General features: G+C 42.7%; 1 protein-coding gene across 2 annotated transcripts in view; it reads right to left on the bottom strand.

Annotated features, from left to right (window-relative positions):
- The window catches only part of KMO (kynurenine 3-monooxygenase), a 622272-nt gene extending 615146 nt beyond the window's left edge, over positions 1–7126 (bottom strand). The window contains exons 1-2 of one of the 2 annotated variants that reach the window (XM_056566897.1): positions 7096–7126; positions 2215–2300 (exon numbers count right to left, since the gene is read on the bottom strand). In XM_056566897.1, coding sequence (XP_056422872.1) covers positions 2215–2265 — 51 coding nt within the window. In that variant the 5' untranslated portion in view covers positions 2266–2300; positions 7096–7126. Of the gene's footprint in view, positions 1–2214; positions 2301–7095 lie in introns of those variants that run through there. The other variant, XM_056566902.1, reaches the window with a different exon arrangement.
- Between the last annotated feature and the right edge of the window lie 19790 nt (positions 7127–26916).

Below are 26916 nucleotides of genomic sequence, written 5' to 3'. Positions count from 1 at the left end.
TCTTTAAGGAGTTAAATGCTTTTATTTTTGTCATTTGTTGCCCCCTTAACATTTTTATTCATCCATATTGGTTTTCTTTTATTCCTGATCCTTTTATTCCCATAAGGTATATACGTCAGTATTCTTGTTTTTGAGGACATTATCCCATTTTATATTGTTAAGGGCTTCTCTGAGTTGATCAAACTTTGCCTTCCTAAAGTTCATTGTTTTTGTGGCCCCTCGCCCCCCTTCCCTTATTGCAGAACAAGTTTTATGTATTATATTATGATCACTATTTCCTAGGTGTCCTTCTACCTGCACATTAGTTACTCTGTCAGGTCTGTTGGTTATTATTAAGTCTAGTAGCTGATGAATTATCAGTGGAAAGGGAAAGTTTTCTACCCTGGGATCTGGCAAGTGATCAGTTGTTCATCTTGAGAAACCAATGAACTGGTGGGAATAAAAGGGAGAGCGGCAACCTAAAGGTCTCTTACAGTCCTGGGCCCCTATAGAGTCTCAAAAAAAATAAACATAACTTCTGCAACATTCAAGTCTCGTACCGCTTAGTGTGGCATAAAACAAAATCTTTATTTTGTGTGGTGGTAATGTGTAAGTGCACCAAGTTTATTAAATGGTTTAGGGCATGTGTTAAAGGGGTATTCCGGGCAAAAACATTTTATCCCCTATTGCCCCCTCCCATAGACATGAATGGAGGGGGCATGGCGTGACGTCACGTACCCAGTCCCGGAAACCTGGAGGTTTCTGAAACTGGAGATTCAGCATAGAATGTGGGTGCTGCTGGGAGATCACGGGGGGTCTCAGCAGCAGGCCCCCCGCGATCAGACACCTTGGATAGGGGATAAAATATTTTTGCCTGGAATGCCCCTTTAACACATGCCCTAAACCATTTAATAAACTTGGTGCACTTACACAAAATAAAGATGTAGAACAACCTTTCAACTAAACTACCCTTGATAAATCCCCCCGATGGAGTGGCATAGTTAACTTGATAGTTTTATGCCACTTTTTTTTATTCTTTTTTTTTATTTTATTACACTTTAGTACATCACTTTGTACGGCTCCTCCTCTGTGACTTTTTCACCGACTTTTTAACCCAATGCACCAAAATGTGTGACTTTTTACTAATGTTGTCCACAGCCAGTTTTGTAAGCCATGTCAAAGCTGGTGTAGATCTGTGAAAATCCCCCATAATAAAAAGTTAACCAGACTATGACATAGCTACACAGTTAAAAAATAAACTTCTAAAGCAAAAGTCACAATTAAAAGCCTCTTAACAGCAACTGAGATTAATCATGCAACAAATTATCACCACAAAAACAGGGCAAAACCAATGATAAATTCCTCCTTGTGTGTTTGCATTCAAGTGTTTGTGCCAATGTCGTGAAAGAAAATAAAAGGGAATTTATGAATGCTTACACCAAAAAATTGGCGTCAAAAAGTTACAAATTAGCATCACTTTTACTGGCATGCAAGTATTAATAAATAACTCCCAAAGTCTTCTTTTCTGTGATAACCTACAGTATTGTACATTAAATCTATATCTGGACAGAAAGTAAAACTATATCAAGAAGGGGGGGGGGGAGGATATTTATCAATGCTTGATACTACTTTACAGAAAAGTTTAGAGCAATGTGAAAATATTTACCATTTTTCGAACAAGTTTTTTGGTGTCAACCATTGATAAATCTTCTCTTCCCCCATTGTCCGTAGACTATAAGGTCTATTTTAAAGGGAATCTGTCACCATGAAAATGTTATTCAATCTATCAGAATCATGTTATAAAGCAGGAAGAGCTGAGTAGATTGCCAATGACAGGATCATTCACTGAACTCCAAAGCATGGAAAGATAAGAGATTTCAATCAATAAATGTCATACCTAAGTTTTTTTTCTCAAAGATATATACCAATCTGCTCAGCTCCTCCTGCTTTATAATATGATGTTAGTAGATCAAGCGGCATGTCAAATGTGATTGGTTCTGTTTAAATATTGTATATTAACTTGTTTTGTTAAACACATACATATATTATGGTTGTTATAAACTAATTTATCAGAGTATACATTTGTTTCAATAAATCCATTTGTAAGTATGTGTAAAATAATTTATGTTTATTCATGTATTGTGATACTTCTATCAAGATGTCCACAAACAACACTTAATGTAAAAAAAGAAGAAATTGAAATCATTTTTAGTCCTGATTTTAAATTTTACTTACCAAACCACCGCCAATAATAGAAATTGTCTTCTGATTTGCACTTTTTTCCATGATCTTGAATCTTGAATTTTGCTGTGCGCTCTAAACTGCAATAAGATTACACTAACAAGTCAAGCATTTGTGATCATGTTTAAAAGAATTGCAAAACTGCTGACACATCTCTGAGTAAAGTCTATATTTGCCTGTAACCACAAACAGAGCTAAGCGAGCTAATGTTTAATATAAGGTCAAGACCTATATGTAATGTTGGTGGTGGGCAACCGTCAGAATATAACTAATAAAAAAATCATCACCATCAGGAAAGGTTTCCACTTGTTTTGTTTTTTTTACAAAAACGCCAATAAAAATGCCCATTCTGCCGCATGGCGTTTTTTTTGTGAAAAAACGCTGCGGCCAGATGTTAGCTGCTGAGTCAATAGTTAACTGCAAAATGCCAAATCCACTTGGCGTTTTTCAGTTTGGCGTTTTTTTTAATCCTTTTGGCGTTTTTGGGCTCCTTGGCAGTTTTTAAAAAACGACCCCTTGTCGAGACTTTGGCGTTTTTTTCGGGAAAATCTTGGCGTTTTTCTCCCATAGATGTCTATGGGAGTGAAAAAACGCCAAGACAAACGCCATGTGGGTTTTAAATTTGGCGTTTTTTCAGGCGGTTTTTATTCTCTTTTGGACTTTAGCGATCCCAAAAAGTGTTGGAGATACCTTTTTTATTAAAATTTAGTAGGGTACCATTAAAAAATAATAATAAAAAAGATACAGTAGTGATGGAAAAAATAGTATTTAACGAAATATCTTTTTTATAACAAAATTTTTATAAATTTTTAAACAATTTATGTGCGCGGGTAGGGCACTAAAAATGTAGCCGACAATAATAAAAATGTAGTGTGTGTGTTTCATGTTTCACTTTTTTAAATTTTTTTTAGGTAGTACTACTACTCTCAGCATGGAAAACACTGTTCCATGATAGGAGTAGTAGTTACCTGTACTAATTGAAAGATCGCTGGGGTCCGTTGCGATCTTCCTGTATAATGTATAGAGCGGCCGCTCTTCTATGGTCCCCTGCACTGACGTATATATACACATATTCATATTTCCCGCAGAGAGCTGTGATTGGTCAGATGGTTCCAGCCAATCACAACTCTGTGGGAAATAGGAATATGTGTATATATACAGCAGTGCAGGGGACCATAGGAGAGCAGCCGGCCACATCTATACATTATACTGGAGGATCACAGCAGGTGTCAGGAGGAGTTACACTCGCTGCGATCTGTCTATTAATGCAGGTACTACAGCTCCCAGCATGGAGCAGAGTGCACTTCATGTTGGGAGTATTAGTACCTGCAGTAAGGGACAGATCCCATCGGATGTCACTTCTCCTGGCACCCGCTGCGATCAAAGTGACTGTCGGGATCAGCTGTTCTCAAGGCTACAGAGCCGGGAGATCAGCTGATCCTGAGCAGTAGATATACATCCTATACATACTGCCCAGCAAGTCCTTTTTTTAAGGACGCAGTGTGGCTTGCCAGGAACCGCCTCATGATCAACAGGGAAAGCATGTCCATCCGGGACTGGCGCAGGTTCATCAAGAACCTGCTTAGAGACTATTCCATCATGGACAGCCCAGCCGTTGATGAGGAAGAAGAGGAGTGAAGACCCCTCTCCTTCTCCCATGTCTCCCTGAAGATACAGCCCAGCAGTTTGGCCCTGTTATCCGCCCCCCCCCCACCCCCACATAGTCGCCCACACCCCTACCCCGATCACAGATTGTATTGTTTTGTTTTTCGATCTCTTGTGCCTTTCTATTACAGGATTGAGCTGAGTGTTAGAGTAGCATGGTGTGCGATGTATAGCTTAGGGAACCTTTGCTGTGTATTGTACTATCATGCTTTGTGTGACTGTAATTTATTGTATGACTTGTAATGACTGAACGGAAAATAAAGCTCTTTCAATCAGAAACTGCCCAGCAAGAACTTACAGTGAGCCTGCAATGTGTATACAGTATACACATTGCTGGCTCACTTAACCCCTTGCTCAGCTGTGCGCTATACACCAGCCCAGCAAGGAAAGAGTTAACTTACACTGCTGGGCAGTGTAGGTTAACCCTTTGGGCGGTATACACTATATGCAGCTATCCCCGCGGGTCCGTGTAGCTCCGCCCCCTAGTGATGGTGTAATTAGGGGCGGAGCTACAGACGCAATCCAGGCTGGCAAGGGTATAAGGCTCTGTTAACATTGTCCGTGTTGGATAATGGGAACAGACCCTTCTGCCAGTGTCTACCCAGGCAGGGAGACTCCAGCTGTTGCAAAACTACAGCTCCAAGCATGCCCAGACAGCTGGGAGTTGTAGTTTTGCACCAATTGGATGCTCCCTGTTTAGGTTTGACATTGCATTATGGGCGCTCTCACCTGCAGAGAGCACAAAAAATGTCCTAACCTATTTTTTTTGTGTTTTTTTCTTTCTTCTCGTTTCAGATCCGTGTGTGCAGAGGATTACGACGGATTCGATGGATTACCACGGATGAACAGGATTTTTTTTATATTTTAATAAAATGATTAACGAGGGCTGTGGGGGAGTGTTTTTTAAAATAAAATAATTTTTCCAATGTGTTGTGTTTTCTTTTTTATTGAATATTCAGGCTTAGTTATGGAGGCTGTCTAATAGACAGAATCCATTACTAAGTCAGGGCTTAGCGCTAGCCCCAAAACAGCTAGCGCTAACCCCCAATTATTACCCTGGTACCCACCGCCACAGGGGTGCTGGGAAGAGCCGGTACCAACAGGCCCGGAGCGTCAAAAGTGGCGGGGGAAAATAGGGGGAACCCTATGCGTTTTTTTTTTTTTTATTTATGAAAAAAAAAACGCATAGGGTTCCCTGTATATTCAGTATCAGCACGATACCAACAAAGCAGCAACAGCCTGGCGTTACCAGGGTGGGCGAGGACCATTGTTACTGGCCCTCCCCAGCCTAAATAAAGCCAGCCTGTTACCACCTAGGCCCAGGAGCGCCACTTTTGACGCTCCGGGCCTGTTGGTACCGGCTCTTCCCGGCACCCCTGTGGCGGTGGGTACCAGGGTAATAATTGGGGGTTTGCGCCAGCTGTTTTTGGGGCTAACACTAAGCCCCGGCTTAGTCATGGATTCCGTCTATTAGACAGCCTCCATAACTAAGCCTGAATATACCATTAAAAAAAGACACAACACATTGGAAAAAATATTTTATTTTAAAAAACACTCCCCCACAGCCCTCGCTAACCATTTTATTAAAATTAAAAAAATAAAGTTCATCCATCGTAATCCATCGAATCCGTCGTAATCCTCTGCATACACGGATCTGTAACAAGAAGAAAAAAAAACACAAAAAAAATAGGTTAGGACATTTTTTGCACTCTCTGCAGGGGAGAGCGCCCATAATGCAATGTCTACCTAAACAGTGAGCCTCCAGCTGTTGCTAAACTACAACTCTCAGCATGCCCAGACAGCCTTTGGCTGTCTGGGCTTGCTGGGAGTTGCAATTTAGCAACAGCTGGAGTCTCCCTGTCTGGGTAGACACTGGCAGAAGGGTCTGTTCCCATTATCCAAAACGGGCAATGTGAACAGAGCTTCAGACTAGCCTGAATATGTATGTAGTTCTGCCCCTAATGACGTCATCACTAGGGGGTGGAGCTACACGGACTGGCAGTGACAGAAACGAGGGGGGGAAGTGGACCTCCTGTTCTGTATACACTATATACAGCTATCTATAGATAGCTGTATATTCTGTATACCGCCCAAAGGGGCTATAGGAGCAGGGAGTCCTGTCAATCTGGTGACAGGATTCCCAGCGCCTGTATAGTATACACGGGTACACTATGCCCCCCTGTATACTATATGGCCAGGGAGGTGAGTAGTGATGCTGTACATCACTCCTCATCTCCTTACAGTCTGTGGACCGGCGCTCAGCATCCGACCCACAGAGTGGTACCTGAAGGCAGTGAGAAAACTGCAACAGGGGACAAATTTAGTTGTTTCCACACACCAGGGAAAACGCCTGAAAAAACACCAGAAAAACTGCCAAAACTTAGGAAAAACCTGTGGCAGTTTTTCTGGTGTTTTTGCTGGCGTTTTTTTAGGTGTACAAAAAAAAACAAATGGAAACCTAGCCTCAAGTCTCTGTCTGTGCTCCACTCTCTGTTCCTGGCCACTCCCAATGTTGCTTCTTCATCCAAGGTCTTCCTGCTCTGCCCACACATGTTCACACTTCGGAATCTCCACGCAGAAAATTCTGGAGACTGCAGGCGTCGGTGCTAGGACTGCACAGGAATACACAGTCTCTTAGACGGCTATGCATTCTGTGCGAAGTCCGCAGAAAGAAGGAACAGGTTTATTCTTTCTGCTGACACAGAAAATGGCATTTCCATGTCAGAAACATCTGAACATCTTGAATTCAACAGGACTCTGCTGCAGTGGAATCAGGGAAATTCTGAGATGTAAACATAGAGCGGGTATATATGCACTCTCTTTGTCCCTTACACCCCAGTCTTTGCTTAGTATCTCCTATTTAAGCCTGCCTCATCCACTTTCTGATGGCTTAGCAATATTGTATAAATCCATAGCTATAGTTAGTTTGTATTCTTTGAGATCCTGAAGTTATCAGAGCCTGATTTAAGCCGGCATCCATTTATACTTCTACCTAAACACATTTGGGGAGATTTATCAAAACCTGTGCATAGGAAGATTGGTGCCGTTGCCCATAGCAGCCAATCAGATCGCTTATTTCATTTTAAAAAGGGCCTGTGCAAAATTAAAGAAGCAATCTGATTGGTTGCTATGGGCAACTGAGCAGCTTTCCCTCTGCACAGGTTTTGATAAATCTCCCCCTACGAGCTCTGCTATAACTAATTTACTCACCATGTACCTGTTTAAATTCTTCAGTGCTGATCTGTTGCTCCAGTGTTTTGATCTAGTTGCTGGGCTGTATCACCCACTGAAACTCCAGGCTGCTGATCTGCAATACTTTCAGGTTCTGCTTTCGGTTTCTGACTGTTTAACCCATACTTGGCTGAGCTGAGTTTCCTGCTATTGCTTAGCACTGCTGACCTTCTGCACCAAAATTATGGGTTTAACTCCTGCCTGTCCTTCTGTTTTATGCTGTCCCCCCCATGTTTTCCTGGGCTGCTGACCATCCATGCCAGTGTCTGGACCCTATACTTCTGCTTTCTTTGGGTCAGTGTCATCCTGTCTGTTACCTACATCTGGACTCTTACTTATGGTTGCCTGAACCAGTATCACTGGGTTCACTGTGTCACCAGCTACCTGCATTAAGACCACACTCAAAAAGCAACCTGGTTCCCTTTGACAGATAACACCAGCTTCAGCATCATGGAGCAGGATAAAAGGGTGAAAACCCAGAGGGTACTTTTAGAGCAGTGGTTCTTAACCTGGGTTTGATCGTACCCCAGGGGTCAGGTGAATCAGTCCCGGGGGTTCGGCGGGGGAGGTCGCAACAGGACAGGTAAACCAAGCAATTGCTTGGGGCCCCAAGCTGGCCAGGGGCCCCGAGCAGAGCTGGTGTTTTCCCATCCTGTAGCGACGGGGCAATTCCCCCCATCACTATTAACACCCTGCATTAAGTTTAAAAATGCAGGGCCGCCGGGACATAGTGCACACCGGGACGTCACTGACGTCCCGTGCGTGCACCCATGGAAAAGAAAGGCGCCGAGGACCGGAGGATAGAGAAGGAGGAAGACGCGCGCTGGCCAGCTTGGTAAGTGACCAGCGGCACGTCCTCTTCGGTGCTCCGACCACCGGTCCCGAGACCTACTGCTATAGCCGGAGCGGTGGTCAGAGCACTGAAGTGGGCAGTACACAGGCATACAGCCTCCAGCCATACACTGTATATGGCTGGAGGCTGTATGTCAGTGGGGGAACACTGCCTACATCAGTGGTCTTCAACCTGTGGACCTCCAGATGTTGCAAAGCTAAACTCCCAGCATGCCCGGACAGCCATTGGATGTCTAGGCATGCTGGGAGTTGTAGTTTTGCAACATCTGGAGGTCTGCAGGTTGGAGACCACTGGCCTACATAATGTGGGGGAACACTGCCCGCCTAATGTGGGGGAACACTGCCTGCCTAATGTGAGGGAACACTGCCTGCCTAATGTGGGGGAACACTGCCTGCCTAAAGTGGGGGAACACTGCCATTGTTGCGAAAATGACATGAGAGTGGCACTTGCCAAGGTAAAGCTGCGCATTTCTGAACTGGTCTCAGAAAGACAACAGCAGAAGTCACACTGATTTGCAGTAAATATTCATTATGTTTTTGTGTGAAAATCATGTTTTCATGGTTTTGTTCTTTGTTCTTAATGGTTTTGTTCATTTTGTTCACCTATGTATAAATATATATACTTAAATATATACCTCCTATGTTTTTAATTTGAAAAAATCATATTTTATTTTTCCAATTAAGAGGGGTTCAGTACCTCCAACAAGGTTAAGAACCACTGTTTTAGAGGGTCATATATCTTTTGGGTAATGTTGGTGGCCCACTTACTTTGCGCACATAGCAGCTATCCAAGAATTTACGAACAGGGATACTCCTGGTAAATTCTGGCTAATTACATGGTGCATATTAAAAATGTAATGTAGGAACATATCTTTCCAGCACTTTCTGGATGCTTAGGGTCGAAATCACTCATTGAGCTCTGCACCCAAGCCACAGATTAGTTAACATGCTTGTTTAGTAAACAATAGTAAGTAAACAATGCACAGCTAGTGGTCAGAGGAGGAGTGGGCTCTGCACAATTTAGACTTTTAAAAAGTAGCACTACATAAATATGCCATGCAAAGGCATGAGAGTGAAACCACTCCCCCTTTTTCCCTAAACACACAACTCTGGTGAGGACAGCACAAGTATATGCACTAGTAAAATGTCACGACTTGGGTATATTAGCCAGTCTAAATGGATTGTGTGAGCCTTAGTTACAGGTGCAAAAGCTTTAGTTAATGACCCCATTAGACTCAAAATACCCCCCCCCCCAAATGCACCATCGATTACAGTCTATGGCTCCACTCTCTGCTGCCTTTGAGGCCCCCTTCAATTCTGCTCTGATTCTGCACATCCAGGCCCGTACTATTTCTTGCCATCTCTATTTCAAAAACATTTCTCAAATCTACTCTTTTCTCAACTTTGACTCAACTAAACTGCTGGTACATGACCTCATTATCTCCCACTTGGACTACTGGAACATTCTCCTTGGTGACCTTCCTTCTTGCTCCCTTCTAATTCATTCTCAATTTTGCTACCAGGCTAATCCACCAATCCCCTCGGTTATCCTTTTCCTCTCCCCTCTCCCAATGCCTTTATTGGCTACCAATTGCCCAACAAATTTAGTATAATTTATTAGCAATGACTTGATCTTCCGATATCGCCCCTCATGTAATCTTCTGATTTGCACTTTTTTTCCCCATGATCTTTAACCCCTTAAGGACCGGGGTTTTTTCCGTTTTTGCATTTTTGTTTTTTTGCTCCTTGCCTTTAAAAAATCGTAACTCTTTCAATTTTGCACCTAAAAATCCATATGAGGGCTTATTTTTTGCGCCACCAATTCTACTTTGTAATGACGTCAGTCATTTTGCCCAAAAATCTACGGTGAAATGGAAAAAAAAATCATTGTGTGACAAAATTGAAGAAAAAACGATTAAAATGATACCCTACTTATATAGGTTTGATTTTGTCGGACTTCTGGAAAAAATCATAACTACATGCAGGAAAATTAATACGTTTAAAATTGTCATTTTCTGACCCCTATAACTTTTTTATTTTTCCATGTATGGGGCGGTATGAGGGCTCATTTTTTGCGCCGTGATCTGAAGTTTTTAACGCTACCATTTTTGCATTAATAGGACTTATTGATCGCTTTTTATTCATTTTTAAATGATATAAAAAGTGACCAAAAATGCACTATTTTGGACTTTGGAATTTTATTGCACGCACGCCATTGACCCAGCGGTTTAATTAATGATATATTTTTATAATTCGGACATTTCCACACGCGGTGATACCATATATGTTTATTTTTATTTTTATTTACACTGTGTTTTTTTTTATTGGAAAAGGGGGGTGATTCAAACTTTTAATAGGGGAGGAGTTAAATGATCTTTATTAACTTTTTTGTTCACTTTTTTTTTGCAATGTTATAGATCCCATAGGGACCTATAACACTGCACACACTGATCTTCATCATTGATCACTGGTTTCTCATAAGAAACCAGTGATCAACGATTCTGCCGCATGACTGCTCAGGCCTGGATCTCAGGCACTGAGCAGTCATTTGGCGATCGGACAGCGAGGAGGCAGGTAGGGGCCCTCCCGCTGTCCTGTCAGCTGTTCGGGATGCCGCGATTAGCCGCGGCTATCCCGAACAGCCCGACTGAGCTAGCCGGCAACTTTCACTTTCACTTTTAGCCGCGCGGCTCAGCTCTGAGCGCACGGCTAAAGGGTTAATAGTGCGCGGCGCTATTAGAGGCGGGTCCCGGCTTCACTATGATGCCGGGCCCGCTGTGATATGACGCGGGGTTACTGTGTAACCCCGCGTTATATCAGGAGAGCAGGACCAAGGACGTACCAGTACGTCCTTGGTCCTTAATAAAAATGTTGTTGTGATCATGTTTAAAAGAATTGCAAAACTGCTGACACATCTCTGAGTAAAGTCAATGTTTACCTGTTACCACAAAAACAGCAAAGTGAGCTAATGTTTAGGAAGAATGAAGATCCTCTCACCATCTCTAATCAGCAAAGCCAGGTCTCCATACCAATAAAGCAAAGATGAAGGGGAGGCCAGCGATAGCAATAAGGCTAAGTTTCCACTTGTTTTCTTTTTCTGTCCCAAAAAAAAATAATACAAAATACAAAAAAATGCAAAAAAAAGAAAAAAACACCAGAAAAAACGCCGCGGCATTATCCTGCATTTGTCATTTTTTCCTTGCATTTTTTCTGGCATTTTTGCCTTTGTGTGGAAATTGCATTTTTGGCCCCTTTGGCGTTTTTATATTATATTTATATTTATAACGAAATTTATATTTTTTAGGATGAAATTTTTATTAATTTTTAAACAGGGACCAATTTATGTAAGCGTTCAGGGACCTAAAAATGTAGCTGACAATATAAAAAATTTCTAAAAGAGCCATTTAATTGTAAAAATTTGTTATTTTTTTATAATTAATTTAGTGAAACTTTTTATTAGTAATTAATTTTAATTATGTGTTTAATAAGGCTTAGTAGTACCAGTACTAATAGACAGATCGCCCCGGGTCTCACTTCTGACACCCGTTGCGATCTGTCTTTTAATGCAGGTACTACAGCTCCCAGCATGGAGCAGAGTGTGCTCCATGTTGGGAACAGCAGTACCTGCAGTTAAGGACAGATCACATCAGGTGTCACTCCTGACACCCGCTGAGATCCTCCTGTATAAGCTATAGAAGCTGGCAGGTGGCCGCTCTTCTCTGGTCCCTTGCCTTCTGTGATGTGAAGTTATCTTCACATGAAAGATTTGTATATGCTGCTAAGAGCGGTGATTGGCCAACACCATCTGGCTAATCACTGCTCTCCGTGGGAAATATGAATCTGTGATGTGAAGAGAACTTCACATCACAGAGTAAAGTGCAGGGGAGCAGAGAAGTGCGGCCGTACTGCCCGCTTCTATAGATTATATAGTAGAATCGCAAAGGGCATCAGAAGTGACACCCGGGGGATCTGTCTAAATTGTTAAATCAGGACATCGGGAAGCTACCAGCCTGTGCTCAATGAACGGCTTCTGCATCCCGCCGGCTGCCAGCTATAGGGACAGATACCATTCCTTTTAGCCCTTTCTAAGGACAAATAACACTATTCTAACAGTCTATCCTTTAGCTATTAGATACTACTGTCCTACACAAAGCGCATATAACCATCATGACCCCATATCTTACTCCAAACTCCTTTTCCATACTGCCGTCGGTAAACCTACTCCAGCTAACATATATGTTAACCCTCCAGGTGTATACATACGGTAGACAGAAAAAAATGGATTATACATGGGCAGGCCAGCACAACAGGTAGACAGCAAGTGAACATGTGTTTCAATATAACGACAAAGTCTAACGCATGTCAGGACAGTATTTGGAGGAAATCCAATGGTCCCACACCCTCTCGAATACAGAGACCACATCGTCCCTCATAGCATTCAACTTTTCAGACAACATAATGGTGTTGACTCTATCAATCACTCTCTCCAGTGAGAGGTCAGGCGCCTTCCATCTCCCCACCACATGAACCCGAGCCGCCATCAAAATAAATTGGGATAAGCGAAATAACCTATAAGCCATGCGGCTAGGCCGCTTGCTGAGAAGGCAGAAGGCCAGTTGGAGCGGGCAGGGAAATTCAGTGACCTCCCTGATCATATGGATCATGCCCGTCCAAAAGGATCTAGCAATTGGACAAGACCACCAAGTGTGGTACATGGAGCCCAGATGGTCGCAGCCTCGGAAACAGAGCGGCGAGGAGGTCGGAAAAAACCTGTGTAGTCGCGTGGGAACAAGATATGTTCTGTGCAAAATCTTGAGAGAGGTCTCAGTAAGAGAGACCTGCCAACTACCCCTGCTAAGAGAATCACAACAGGAGTGCCATGCATCGAGGGATAGTGTAGTACGAAAATCAGATTCCCACTTTCTCATAAAAGGCAATTTAGTATCGGGTGGGGGAGAGTTCAGGAGACTATAGATTACAGACAACATTCCCCTTCGAGTAGGAGAGTATTTAAAAACACGCTCAAAATCAGATAGAGTAGAAGAGAAGGAAGGAGACGGAAGAGAAGAGGGGAAAGAGCGTAGAAAAGATCTGCAAGATTCGGAGACCATCAGAGGCCGGAGGGTCGTAACGAGAACGAAATTCCTCCAGCATCTGAAGGCGACCCCTCACCAAAAAGTCATAGCGACAGCGGAGACCCTGGTCAGACCACCACCGAAAATCAGAGGATCGCAGGCCCGGAGGGAAGAGGGAGTTATGAAGCAAAAGAGTTAAGGGGGCCGAGAAAGATTGAAGTTTGAAGCGGAACCGGACCATCCTCCAGAGAGATAGGGAATGGAGAGTGAGCAGAGCGGATTATTTCTTTTTTATTTTGGGCTCAGGGCGAGCAACCAAAAAAGCAGATTGGCTGCTTTGCCCAACAATCAGATTGGCTTTCCTTTTAGAGGCTGAAGGTAGCCCAGCCTTTACACTGCCAACGGATGCCAAAATAGGGGAAATTTGGGGAATACACATTTCTTATAATACCCTATCGAGAAAAGACGCATCAGGTAAAAGATGCACTAGGAAAGTTAAATAAAAAGTGCAACAGGCTCCGTCCTGCATCCTGTAAAAAAAAAAACCAGATGCAGCAACAGAGCCTGCAGACGTCTCTACATGTTATCCTATTAGCACGTTAACAGATGCATTTAGGCTGTTTCAACTTTTTTTTTTTTGCGTTTTTTCCCCCCCCAAAAAAACCAAAACGGCCCCCATGGAGGCCAGATGTCAGCTGTAAATCAATGAGAATTCGGAAAATTCTTTTTCCACTTTGCGTTTTTCAATTTGCCATTTTTTTTAAATCTTTTTGGCCCAATTTTACACTTTTTTTTAACTCCGGTTTTGCAAAGTCGCAGCATGTTGAGCCTATGGCATTCTTTCCCCTGAAATTGAAAGAAAAATGAAATGTGGGTTTTAAAGGGGTTACCCACCACAAGGTGATTTTAGTGCGTACCTGCCAGACAGTAATGGACATGGCTTAGGAAGGATCTATGCTTGTCTTGGGGCTAAATGGCTATGTTGTGAGATTACCATAACACTGTGGCTAGCTTTTTGTGAACTGGTATTTCCTGTTTTTCTTTCTTGACTACAAATTAGGGATCGACCGATATCGATTTTTTAGGGCCGATACCGATAATCTGTCACCTTTCAGGCCGATATTCCGGCATAATTTATCAGCTATTTCAAACCCCCCCCCCAGGCGGGGCAGAAGCCATTGCAGATCAATGATTTAAAGCGGGTGCTTTAAATCAATTAACTGCAGCGGCTTTTGAGGTGCCAGACACCGCCGCCACCTGCTTCTCTACCCCTGCCTGTCCTGGGGTCCTGAGTCTAACCACCACAGTTGCCCCATCGCCTCCCCCTAATCCTCTGCCCACATACCGCCGCCGCTGCCCCATTGCCTCCCCCCATCCTCTGGCCACATGCTGCTGCCCCATCGCCTCCCCCCCATCCTCTGCCCACATGCCGCTGCCCCATCGCCTCCCCCCCCATCCTCTGCCCACATACTGCCGCCACCCCATTGCCTCCCCCCCATCCCCGGTGTTATAATTACCTGTTCCCGTGGGAACACGATCCTTCTGGCTCCCTCGGCGTCCTACACTGTCACTGTGCGCACTGACGGTGACGTCGCGTTGGGGACGTCACTCGTCATTACGTAGCGCAGAGCACAGCAATAGCGCAGGAGCCAGAAGGATCGTGGACCCTGAGAACAGGTAATTATTATACCCGGGGATGGGGGGAGGCAATGGGGCGGCGGCAGTATGTGGGCAGAGTATGGGGGAGGTGATGGGGCGGCGGCGGTATGTGGGCAGAGGATGGGGGGGAGGCGATGGGGCAGCGGCATGTGGCCAGAGGATGGGGGGAGGCAATGGGGCAGCGGCGGCGCAGGTCGTCTCTGGCCAGGGCATTATCGGCATATCGGCAAGGTAATTGCCGATAACGATAATGTCCAAAATTGCGATTATCGGCCGATAATATCGGCCAAACCGATAATCGGTCGATCCCCACTACAAATCCATTTTCCTCCCTCCCACATATCAGCCACCCCACCCACTGAAACAGAAATAAGCTGCATCCATTCAAAAGATCTGTGGTTTTCAATCAGGGTGCCTACAGCTGTTGCATTAGTTGCAGATTGACCTCTCTCCCCCACAAAGCGATCCCTCCACCCATTAAAGCAGACAGGCTCCCTGTCATCAGCTGAATGAGTCAGGTCTCGGCCACATTGCAACCTGGGAAAAATCTGAGACAACAGTAATTTTGTATGCTGTTAAAAATAAATATTGGGGTGAAAATCACAGAAGAATTGTGAGAAAACCGTCACACACACAGGTATAGACAATATATTATGAACTACACTAACTTTACAGCCCCTGTAGCATAGTCAAATAAAAAAAAAATCCCTGGAATACCCCTTTAACTTTGGTGTTTTTGCAGGCGGTTTTTATTCTTTTTTGGGACTTTAGCATCCAAAAAAGAGATAGCTTTTTTAATAAAATTTCGTAGGGTACCATAAAAAAATAAAAAGTAAATAAAAAAAAAAGATACAGTAGTGATGGAAAAAATTGTATCTAACAAAATGTATCTTTTTTTATAACTAAGTTTTTATTAATTTTTAAAACAGGGATCAATTTATGTGGGCGGCCAGTGACCTAAATATGTAGCCGACAATGATAAAAATGTAGTGTGTTTGTGTTTTTCATTTTTTTTTTTTTTAGGTAGTACTACTACTACTCCCAGCATGGAACACACTGTTTCATGATGGGAGTAGTAGTACTTGTACTTCTGACACCCGTTGCCATCCTTCTTTATAATTTATAGATGCAGCCTGCCGCTCTTTAATGGTCCCCTGCACTGCAGTATATACAGTCATGGCCGTAAATGTTGACACCCCTGAAATTTTTCAAGAAAATGAAGTATTTCTCACAGAAAAGAATTGCAGTAACACATGTTTTGCTATACACATGTTTATTCCCTTTGTGTGTATTGGAACTAAACCAAAAAAGGGAGGAAAAAAGCAAATTGGACATAATGTCACACCAAACTCCAAAAATGGTCTGGGCAAAATTATTGGCACCCCTAACTTAATATTTGGTTGCACACCCTTTGGAAAAAATAACTGAAATCAGTCGTTTCCTATAACCATCAATAAGCTTCTTATACCTCTCAGCCGGAATGTTGGACCACTCTTCCTTTGCAAACTGCTCCAGGTCTCTCTTATTGGAAGGGCGCCTTTTCCCAACAGCAATTTTAAGATCTCTCCACAAGTGTTCAATTTTAGATATGGACTCATTGGTGGCTACTTCAGAACTCTCCCTTGCTTTGTTGCCATCCATTTCTGGTTGCTGGTTGTATGTTTGGGGTCATTGTCCTGCTGGAAGTCCCAAGATCTTGGACGTAAACCCAGTTTTCTGACACTGCGAACCAAAAACTGTTGGTAATCCTCAGATTTCATGATGCCTTGCACACATTCAAGGCCCCCAGTGCCAGAGGCAGCAAAACAACCCAAAACATAATTGAACCTCCGCCATATTTCACTGTAGGTACTGTGTTCTTTTCTTTATAGGCCTCATTCCATTTTCGGTAAACAGTAGAATGATGTGCTATACCAAAAAGCTCTATCTTGGTCTCATCTCTCCACAAGACGTTTTTCCAGAAGGATTTTGGCTTACTCAAGTTCATTTTGGCAAAATGTAGTCTTGTTTTTCATGTCTCTGTGTCAGCAATGGGGTCCTTCTGTGTCTCCTGCCATAGCGTTTCATTTCATTTATATGTCGACAGTTCGCCCGGACACTGATGCTCCCTGAGCCTGCAGGACAGCTTGAATATCTTTGGAACTTGTTTGCTACAGTGCCATTGATGGGGATGACCCTTATGTTTCTAATGACTGATCAATATATTAATATTAAAATGCCATTTCTGCTGGAAAAATATCAGTTCCCTTACCCTTTAACCCAGATACATCAGAATGCTAAATGCAAAACATTTAATCTTATCGCTTTGCCTGTAACTAAGACTAGAGCCTTGAGATGGAGACAATGGATACAAGACTTTTAAACATAGGACTGTGTGGAAAGATGCTGAAATCTTAAGCTAAGAGGACTTGCAAGATAATGATTTATGCTACGCCACGCTCAAAGGACCAATCAGCATACAGAACGATGCATAATTTTACCTTTTACCCTCCCCTTTTTCTCCGTATGTAAAAACCAAATTTACTTCCTGTAATAAACAGAACTCCCTGGGGTACCGAGGAGAGAACCCATACCAACCTGGCCTGGTGTGAATTTTCTTACGTCGGAAATTAGTACTCACAGATTAAGGCCGCACATTAATCCATCCCTGAAAGTATGGATTGCAAACTTCTTGATTATGTTGCACACTGTGGACAAAGGCAAATCTAGATCTCAGGAGATGGACTTGTAACCTTGAGATTGTTGATATTTTTCCACTAATTTTGTTCTCAAATCCTCAGACAGTTCTCTTCTTCTCTTTCTGTTGTCCATGCTTAGTGTGGCACACACAGAAACACAATGCAAAGACTAAGTTAAGGGGGTACTCCGGTGAAAAACTTTTTTTTTAAAATCAACTGGTGCCAGAAAGTTAAACAGATTTGTAAATGACTTCTATTAAAAAATCTTAATCCTTTCTGTACTTATTAGCTGCTGAATACTACAGCGGAAATTCTTTTCTTTTTGAAACACAGAACTGTCTGCTGACATCACGAGCACAGTGCTCTCTGCTGACATCTCTGTCAATTTTATGAACTGTCCAGAACAGCATATGTTTGCTATGGGGATTTCCTTTTACTCTGGACAGTTCCAAAAATGGACAGAGATGTCAGCAGAGAGCACTGTGCTCATGATGTCAGCAGACAGCTCTGTGTTTCAAACGGAAAATAATTTTCACTGTAGTATTCAGCAGCTAATAAGTATAGGAAGGATTAAGATTTTTTAATAGAAGTAATTTGCAAATCTGCTTAACTTTCTGGCACCAGTTGATTTAAAAAAAAAAAAGTTTTTCACCGGAGTACCCCTTTAACTTCTCTCCTTTTTATCTGCTTTCAGGTGTGATTTTTATATTGCCCACACCTGTTACTTGCCCCATGGGAGTTTAAAAGAGCATCACATGCTTTTTTTAAAATCAAATATGTGTTTTATTTTTCAAACTAGAACCAACACAAACAAACAGCATAGGGCAGACGCAGCTGCCTGGAACAAATAATAAGTAGTAAAAGCAAGTTGTACAGTAAATAAAGAACAACAAATACAAAATGTAAGCCATTCAGAGAATGAGGTGCAGAATGAACGAACATTAAACAAAAATTTTACTTGAGCAGCAGACCTCCCAGTACCAGGTAAAGGGAGAAGGGAGGGAGGGGGGAGAGGGATAATGGTGGAGATTTATCAAAACCTGTCCAGAGGAAAATTTGGTTTTGACAATAGAATTAATCATATCATCAACTTCCTTCCAGAAGGAAGCTATTACAGGGCATGACCACCAAATGTGCAGGTGAGTCCCTACGTGTTGTGTGCATCTCCAACAGAGGTTCGAATCCGATAGATTGTAATTATACAAGAACTCAGGGGTCCTTTACCAGCGCGATAATATCTTGTAATGTGATTCTTGGAGCCTGATGCAATGTGAAAACCCATGTGAATGACGCAGTATTAAGGCTATCTCCTCTTCAGTGAATAATCTATCCAATTCCTTGGCCCAAGATGCAATAAAATGTGGTGGAGACTGGCTACGTGCAATCTCAATGAAGTTGAGACACTTAAGACAAACTGCGCTGCTTAGGTTGAATGCTAGATAATAATAATTGTTCAAATTAAGTTAGATTTCTAAGAGGGAGGTATTTCTCTTTAACCACTTAGGGACCATGGGCGTACAGGTATGCCCTCGCTCCCTGGTTCTTAAGGACCACGGGTGTACCTGTACGCCCATGGGAATTTTGGTCCCCGCCACGCGCCGGGCAGGGACCGGACCGGGGTGACTGCTGATATCGATCTGCAGGCACCCCACGGAAATGCCCAGGGGGGTCATCAGATCAGTGCAAATCGTAGGTGAATTGCGATTTGCGCTGATTCTGGGTCATACACGTCTATGGTGACCCGGCGACCTGGAATATAAGGGGGATGGCAGTTGTCCGCGATCCCCCTGAATATCCCTGCTATTGGTCGTCAAGAAGCGACAACCAACAGCAGATCGGGGGGCGGGGGGGGGGGGTTAACTTTCGGTTTCCCATTTCTGCCCACCCACAATAGGCGGGGCAGAATGGGAAACCGACAGGGACCGGGCGCCAAAGTCCACTTACCCATTGGTGGTGGCAGCGGGCAGCGATCGGTGGTGGCAGCAGGCAGCAGTATAGGAGGACGGCTATGCGGCTCCCTGGAACCTATGGAAGCCCGTGAGTTGCCTAGCAACATCTGGAGGGCTACAGTCTGAGACCACTATACAAAAATACAACTCCCAGCATGCCCAGACAGCTTTTTTGCAACAGCTGGAGGGCTGCAGTTTGGAGATCACTTTGTAGTGATCTATAAACTGTAGTCCTCCCTGATCTTGCAAAACTACAACTCCTAGCATGCCCACACAGCTTATTACTGTGTAGGCATGGTGGGATTTGTAGTCTTGCAACATCTGGAGGGCCACAGTTTGGAGATCACTGTGGCCCTCCAGATGTTGCAAAACTGCAAATCCCAGCATGCCCAAACAACAAACAGATGTCTCGGCATGCTGGGAGTTGTAGTTGCGTACCTCCCAGTACATGCTGGGAGTTGAAGTCTTGCAACAGCTGGAGGAACAATGTTTGGAAAATACTGAGTCATGTAATAGAACCTAACTGAAGGTTTTCCAAACCTGATCTGATCATTTCCAACAACGCAGAGCTGATTGGTAATGTAACTGTGCGGGAAAACCTTGGTAATAGCGACCACAATATAGTTACTTTTGACTTAAAATGTAGAAAACAAAGACAGGCGGGGAAGGCAAAAACATATAACTTTAAAAAGGCAAACTTCCCTGGGCTGAGGGCTGCACTACAGGACATAGACTGGGGGGAGGTGTTGTCAAATACTGATACAGAAGGTAAATGGGACATCTTTAAATCAACTCTAAATAACTATACATCTAAATATATACCAAAGGGGAACAAATATAAATGATTAAAACTAAATCCTACATGGCTGACACATGATGTTAAAAGAGCAATAAACAACAACAAAAATAGCCTTCAAAAAATACAAATCTGATGGGTCAGCGATAACATTTAAACAGTACAAAGAGCTTAATAAAATCTGTAAAAATGTAATAAAAACAGCAAAAATTCAAAACGAGAGACAGGTGGCCAAAGAAAGCAAAACTAATCCTAAATATTTTTTTAGATATATAAATGCAAAAAAACCAAGGACAGAGCATGTAGGACCCCTTAATAATGATAATGGGGAGGTTGTTACAGGCGATCAAGAGAAAGCGGAGCTACTGAATGGGTTCTTTAGTTCTGTATACACTATGGAAAAAGGAGCTGACATTGGCCAGGTCAGTGCTGGTAACACATCATGTAATGTACTGAACTGGCTTAATGTAGAGATGGTACAAGGTAAGTTAAGTGATATAAATGTAAGCAAATCCCCAGGGCCGGATGGACTACACCCAAGATTTCTTAGAGAGGTAAGTTCAGTAATATCTGTACCCCTGTTCATGATATTTAGAGATTCTCTGGTGTCTGGTATTGTGCCAAGGGACTGGCGCAAGGCGAATGTGGTGCCAATCTTCAAAAAGGGCTCTAGGTCTTCCCCAGGAAACTATAGACCGGTAAGTTTAACGTGCATTGTGGGTAAATTGTTTGAAGGACTTATAAGGGATTACATACAGGAATACATAGGGGATAATTGTATTATAAGTGATAGCCAGCATGGGTTTACTAAGAATAGAAGTTGTCAAACCAATCTAATTTGCTTTTATGAAGAGGTGAGTAGAAGCCTTGACAGAGGAATGGCTGTGGATATAGTGTTTCTGGATTTTGCTAAAGCGTTTGATATTGTCCCTCATAGACGTCTGACAGGTAAGTTAAGGTCTTTGGGTTTGGAAATTTTAGTTTGTAACTGGATTGAACACTGGCTCATGGATCGTACCCAGAGAGTGGTGGTCAATGATTCGTACTCTGATTGGTCCCCGGTTATTAGTGGTGTACCCCAAGGTTCAGTACAGGGCCCGCTGTTGTTTAATTTATTTATCAATGATATAGAGGATGGTATTAACAGCTCTGTTTCTATCTTTGCAGATGACACCAAGCTTTGTAGCACGGTACAGTCTATAGAGGATGTGCATAAGTTACAAGATGACTTGGATAGACTAAGTGTCTGGGCATCCACTTGGCAAATGAGGTTCAATGTGGATAAATGTAAAGTTATGCATCTGGGTACTAATAACCTGCATGCATCGTATGTCTTAGGGGGGATTAAACTGTCAGAGTCACTGGTAGAGAAGGATCTGGGTGTACTTGTAGATCACAGACTACAGAATAGCATGCAATGTCAGGCTGCTGCTTCCAAAGCAGGCAGGATATTGTCATGTATCAAAAGAAAACCGAATGACCAGGGAGTCAGGAGTTTGTCTGGCGCAGAAAGGAACCATCAGGCAGCCAAGTAAAATCAATGGATTTATTAGATGCAACGCGTTTCGCTGCGCATGCGCAGCTTCATCAGGCATGACAAGAGAAGGCTGGTAACAGATATATATACCTCCAGGAATTAACCATTAGAGTACTTTTTGAATGAGTTGTTACATAGAATTACATATCCACATATAAATGTGACAATGTATGAAAAATATATAAATAGATATAAATAAATATAAATAGGCAAACAAAAGTCACAAAAATAATAATGAAACAACAATATAAAAGCACAATGCAATCATATAAACATATAAATATAATATAATTATCGCATGTGGTGTGAATATACCACCACAAGCGACTCAAGGAATCACACCGCTTAGTCACCGGTGCGGCATTCAACAACGGTGACTAAGCGGTGTGATTCCTTGAGTCGCTTGTGGTGGTATATTCACACCACATGCGATAATTATATTATATATATATTTATATGATTGCATTGTGCTTTTATATTGTTGTTTCATTATTATTTTTGTGACTTTTGTTTGCCTATTTATATTTATTTATATCTATTTATATATTTATCATACATTGTCACATTTATATGTGGATATGTAATTCTATGTAACAACTCTTTCAAAAAGTACTCTAATGGTTAATTCCTGGAGGTATATATATCTTTTACCAGCCTTCTCTTGTGATGCCTGATGAAGCTGCGCATGCGCAGCGAAACGCGTTGCATCTAATAAATCCATTGATTTTACTTGGCTGCCTGATGGTTCCTTTCTGCGCCAGACAAACTCCTGACTCCCTGGTCATTCGGTTTTGATTTTACTCTTACCCAGGAGGGCTGCAGTGGACCTTCTTCTATATCTCTTCTGCTCTTAACCTTGTTGTGTGTGGGCGCACAACCAACTTTCGTAAGCGGCTTGGGAATTACCGTCCCCTACCCCCACCTGCAAGATCTACTGATCCCGCACATGAGACGCCTTCCTCCCTCTCTCTAGATGTATCAAAAGAGGCATGGACTCAAGGGACAGGGACATAATACTCCCCCTTTATAAAGCATTGGTACGGCCTCACCTGGAATATGCTGTTCAGTTTTGGGCACCTGTCCATAAAAGGGACACTGCGGAGTTGGAAAGGGTGCAGAGACGCGCGACTAAACTAATATGGGGCATGGAACATCTTAGCTATGAGGAGCGATTGAAGGAGTTACAATTGTTTAGTCTTGAGAAGAGATGTTTAAGGGGGGATATGATAAACGTATATAAGTATATTAATGGCCCATACAAAAAATATGGAGAAAAACTGTTCCAGGTTAAACCCCCCCAAAGGACGAGGGGGCACTCCCTCCGTCTGGAGAAGAAAAAGTTTAGTCTCAAGGGGCGACACGCCTTCTTTACCGTGAGGACTGTGAATTTATGGAACGGTCTACCTCAGGAACTGGTCACAGCAGGAACAATTAACAGCTTTAAAACAGGATTAGATACATTCATGGAACAAAATAACATTAATGCTTATGAAGAAATATAAAATCCCATCCCTTCCCCAATATCGCGCCACACCCCTACCCCTTAATTCCCTGGTTGAACTTGATGGACATATGTCTTTTTTCGACCGTACTAACTATGTAACTATGTAACTATGTAACAAACAGTGTGCCTCCAGCTGTTGCAAAAGTACAACTCCCAGCATGCACGGTCTGTCAGTAAATGCTGGAAGTTGTGGTTTTGAAACAGCTGGAGGTTTGCCGCCCCCCATGTGATTGTACAGGGTATAATCACACCGACAGGTTTACAGTAAGTCTCCTGCTTCAAGTTAGAGCTGCGGCAAATTTTTCGCCACAGCGCAAACTCCTAGCGGGATACTCACTGTAACCTGCCAGTGCGAATGTACCCTAAAAACACTACACTACACTACCACATAATAAAGGGTAAAACACTACATATACACCCTCTTACACTGTCCCCCCCAATTAAAATTTTAAAGTATTTTACGGCAGTGTTTCCAAAACGGAGCCTCCAGCTGTTGCAAAACAACAACTCCCAGCATTTCTGGATAGCCACTGACTGTCCAGGCATGCTGGGAGTTTAGCAACAGCTGGAGGCACCCTGTTTGGGAATCACTGCCGTAGAATACCCCTATGTCAACCCCTATGCAATCCCTAATTTAGTCCTCAAAGGCGCATGGCGCTCTCTCATTTTGGAGCCCTGTTGTATTTCAAGGAAACAGTTTAGGGCCACATATGGGGTATTTCCGTACTCGGGAGAAATTGCACTACAAATTTTGGAGGGATTTTTCTCCTTTTACCCCTTACGAAAAGGAAAAGTTGGGGTCTACACCAGCCTGTTAGTGTAAAAAAATGAAATTTTTACACTGACATTCTGGTGTTGCCCCATACTTTTTATTTTCACAAGCGGTAAAAGCCAAAAAAAGACTCCCAAAATTTGTAACACAATTTCTCCTGAGTACGGAAATACCCCATATGTGGGCGTAAAATGCTCTGCGGGCGCACAACAAGGCTCAGGAGTGAGAGCGCACTATGTACATTTGAGGCCTAAATTGGTGATTTGCACAGGGGTGGCTGATTTACAGCGGTTCTGACATAAAAGCAAAAAAATAAATACCCACATGTGACCCCATTTTGGAAACTACACCCCTCATGGAATGTAACAAGGGGTATAGTGAGCCTTAACACCCCACAGGTGTTTGAAGAATTTTCATCAAAGTTGGATGGGAAAAGGAAAAAAATGCTGGTGTCACTAAAATGCTGGTGTTACCCTAAATTTTTCATCTTCACAACGGAAAATAGACAAAAAGCCCACCAAAATTTGTAACCCCATTTCTTCTGAGTAAGAACATACCCCATATGTGGATGTAAAGTGCTCTGCCGGTGCACTACAATGCTCAAACGAGAGGGAGCGCCATTGGGATTTTGGAGAGAGAATGTGTCCGAAATTGAAGGACATGTGTGTTTACAATGCCTCCATAGTGCCAGGACAATGGATCCCCCCCCCCCCACATGTGACCCCATTTTGGAAACTACACCCCTTGCGTAATGTAATAAGGGGTGCAGTGAGCATTTACCCCCCACAGGTGTCTGACAGATTTTTGGAACAGTGGTCCGTGAAAATGAAAAATGTAATTTTTCATTTGCACAGACCCCTGTTCCAAAGAACTGTCAAACACCAGTGAGGTGTAAATACTCACTGCACCCCTTATTAAATTCTGTGAGGGGTGTAGTTTCCAAAATGGGGTCACATGTGTGGGTGGTCCACTGTTCTGGCACCACTGGGGGCTTTGTAAACGCACATGGCCCCTGACTTCCATTCCAAACAAAATCACTCTCCAAAAGCTCAATGGCACTCCTTCTCTTCTGAGCATTATAGTGCGCCAGCAGAGCACTTGACATCCACACATGGGGTATTTCCATACTCAGAAGAAATGGGGTTACACATTTTGGGGGGCATTTTCTCCTATTACCCGTTGTAAAAATGTAAAATTTGGGGGAAAAGCAGCATTTTAGTGAAAAAAAAATTCATTTACACATCCAACTTTAACAAAAAGTCGTCAAACACTTGTGAGGTGTTAACGCTCACTGTACCCCTTGTTACGTTCAGGGAGGGGTGTAGTTTCCAAAATAGTGTGCCATGTGAGGTTTTTGTATGCTGTCCTGACACCATAGGGGCTTCATAAATGTGACATGCCCCCCAAAAAACATTTCAGGAAAATTTGCTTTCCAAAAGCGAAATGTGACTCCTTCTCTTCTGAGCATTGCAGTGTGCCCGCAGTGCACTTGACGTCCACACATGGGGTGTTTCCATACTCAGAAGAGATGGGGTTAAAATTTTGGGGGGCATTTTCTCCTATTACCCCTTGTAAAAATGTCAAATTTGGGGGAAAAGCATTGTTTCAGTGAAAAAAAAATCATTTACACATCCAACTTTAATGAAAAGTCGAAAGAAGAGATCGCAGACGGCACTCACGGAAACAGCAAGAAGTTTTATTCGGTATCGCTGGTCCACGCAACAACAACGACAGGTAAGTCGACCGGTTTCGCGCTACACAGAGCGCTTACACGTGACCTCTGGAGAGGTCACGTGTAAGCGCTCTGTGTAGCGCGAAACCGGTCGACTTACCTGTCGTTGTTGTTGCGTGGACCAGCGATCCCGAATAAAACTTCTTGCTGTTTCCGTGAGTGCCGTCTGCGATCTCTTCTTTCAAGTTTCCTACGCTTATGCTTATGGCGGACTGAGTACCGGATTTGTGGCATTTGGACGTGTAGATGCAGTGATCCAGTAACTCCGGCAGAATCGTGAGTGCGGCAGTGCCGACCTTCCTTCTTCTACATGTGTTTAATGAAAAGTCGTCAAACACCTGTGGGGTGTTAAGGATCACTGTACCCCTTGTTACATTCCTTGAGGGGTGTAGTTTCCAAAATAGTATGCCATGTGTTCTTTTTTTTGCTGTCCTGGCACCATAGGGGCGTCCTAAATGTGACATGCCCCCCAAAAACCATTTCAGAAAAACTCACTCTCCAAAATTCCATTGTCGCTCCTTCCCTTCTGAGCCCTCTACTGCGTTCACTGAACACTTGACATACACATATGAGGTATTTCCTTATTTGAGAGAAATTGGGTTACAAATGTTAGGAAGATGTCTCTCCTTTTACCCCTTGTAAAAATTCAAAAACTGGGCTTACAAGAACATGCGAGTGTAAAAAATGAAGATTTTATAATTTTCTCCTTCACTTTGCTGCTATTCCTGTGAAACACCTAAAGGGTTAACACACATTACTGAATGTCATTTTTAATACTTTGAGGGATGCAGTTTTTATAATGAGGTCAATTGTGGGGTATTTCTAATACGAGGGCCCTTCAAATCCACTTCAAAACCGAACTGGTCCCTGAAAAATTCTGATTTTTAAAATTTTTTGAAAAACTGGAAAATTGCTGCTATACTTTGAAGCCCTCTGATGTCTTCCAAAAGTAAAAACATGTCAACTTTATGATGCAATCATAAAGAAGACATGTTGTATATGTGAATCAATATATAATTTATTGGAATGTCCATTTTCCTGATAAGCAGAGAGCTTCAAAGTAAAAAAAAAAAAAAAAAAAAAAAAGCAAAATGTTCAATTTTTTCATCAAATTTTGGAATCTGGATGAATCTGGATGAATCTGGATGAAATTTTACCACTAACATAAAGTAGAATATGTCACGAAAAAACAATCACGTAATCAGACTGAAAGGTAAAAGCATCCCAAAGTTATTAATCTTTAAAT

This window comes from Hyla sarda, chromosome 3 (genome assembly GCF_029499605.1).
Source record: "Hyla sarda isolate aHylSar1 chromosome 3, aHylSar1.hap1, whole genome shotgun sequence".
In the NCBI taxonomy this organism is placed as follows: domain Eukaryota; kingdom Metazoa; phylum Chordata; class Amphibia; order Anura; family Hylidae; genus Hyla; species Hyla sarda.
The sequence above is the reverse complement of the archived record's forward strand: the minus strand, read 5'-3'. Positions and strand labels throughout refer to the sequence as shown.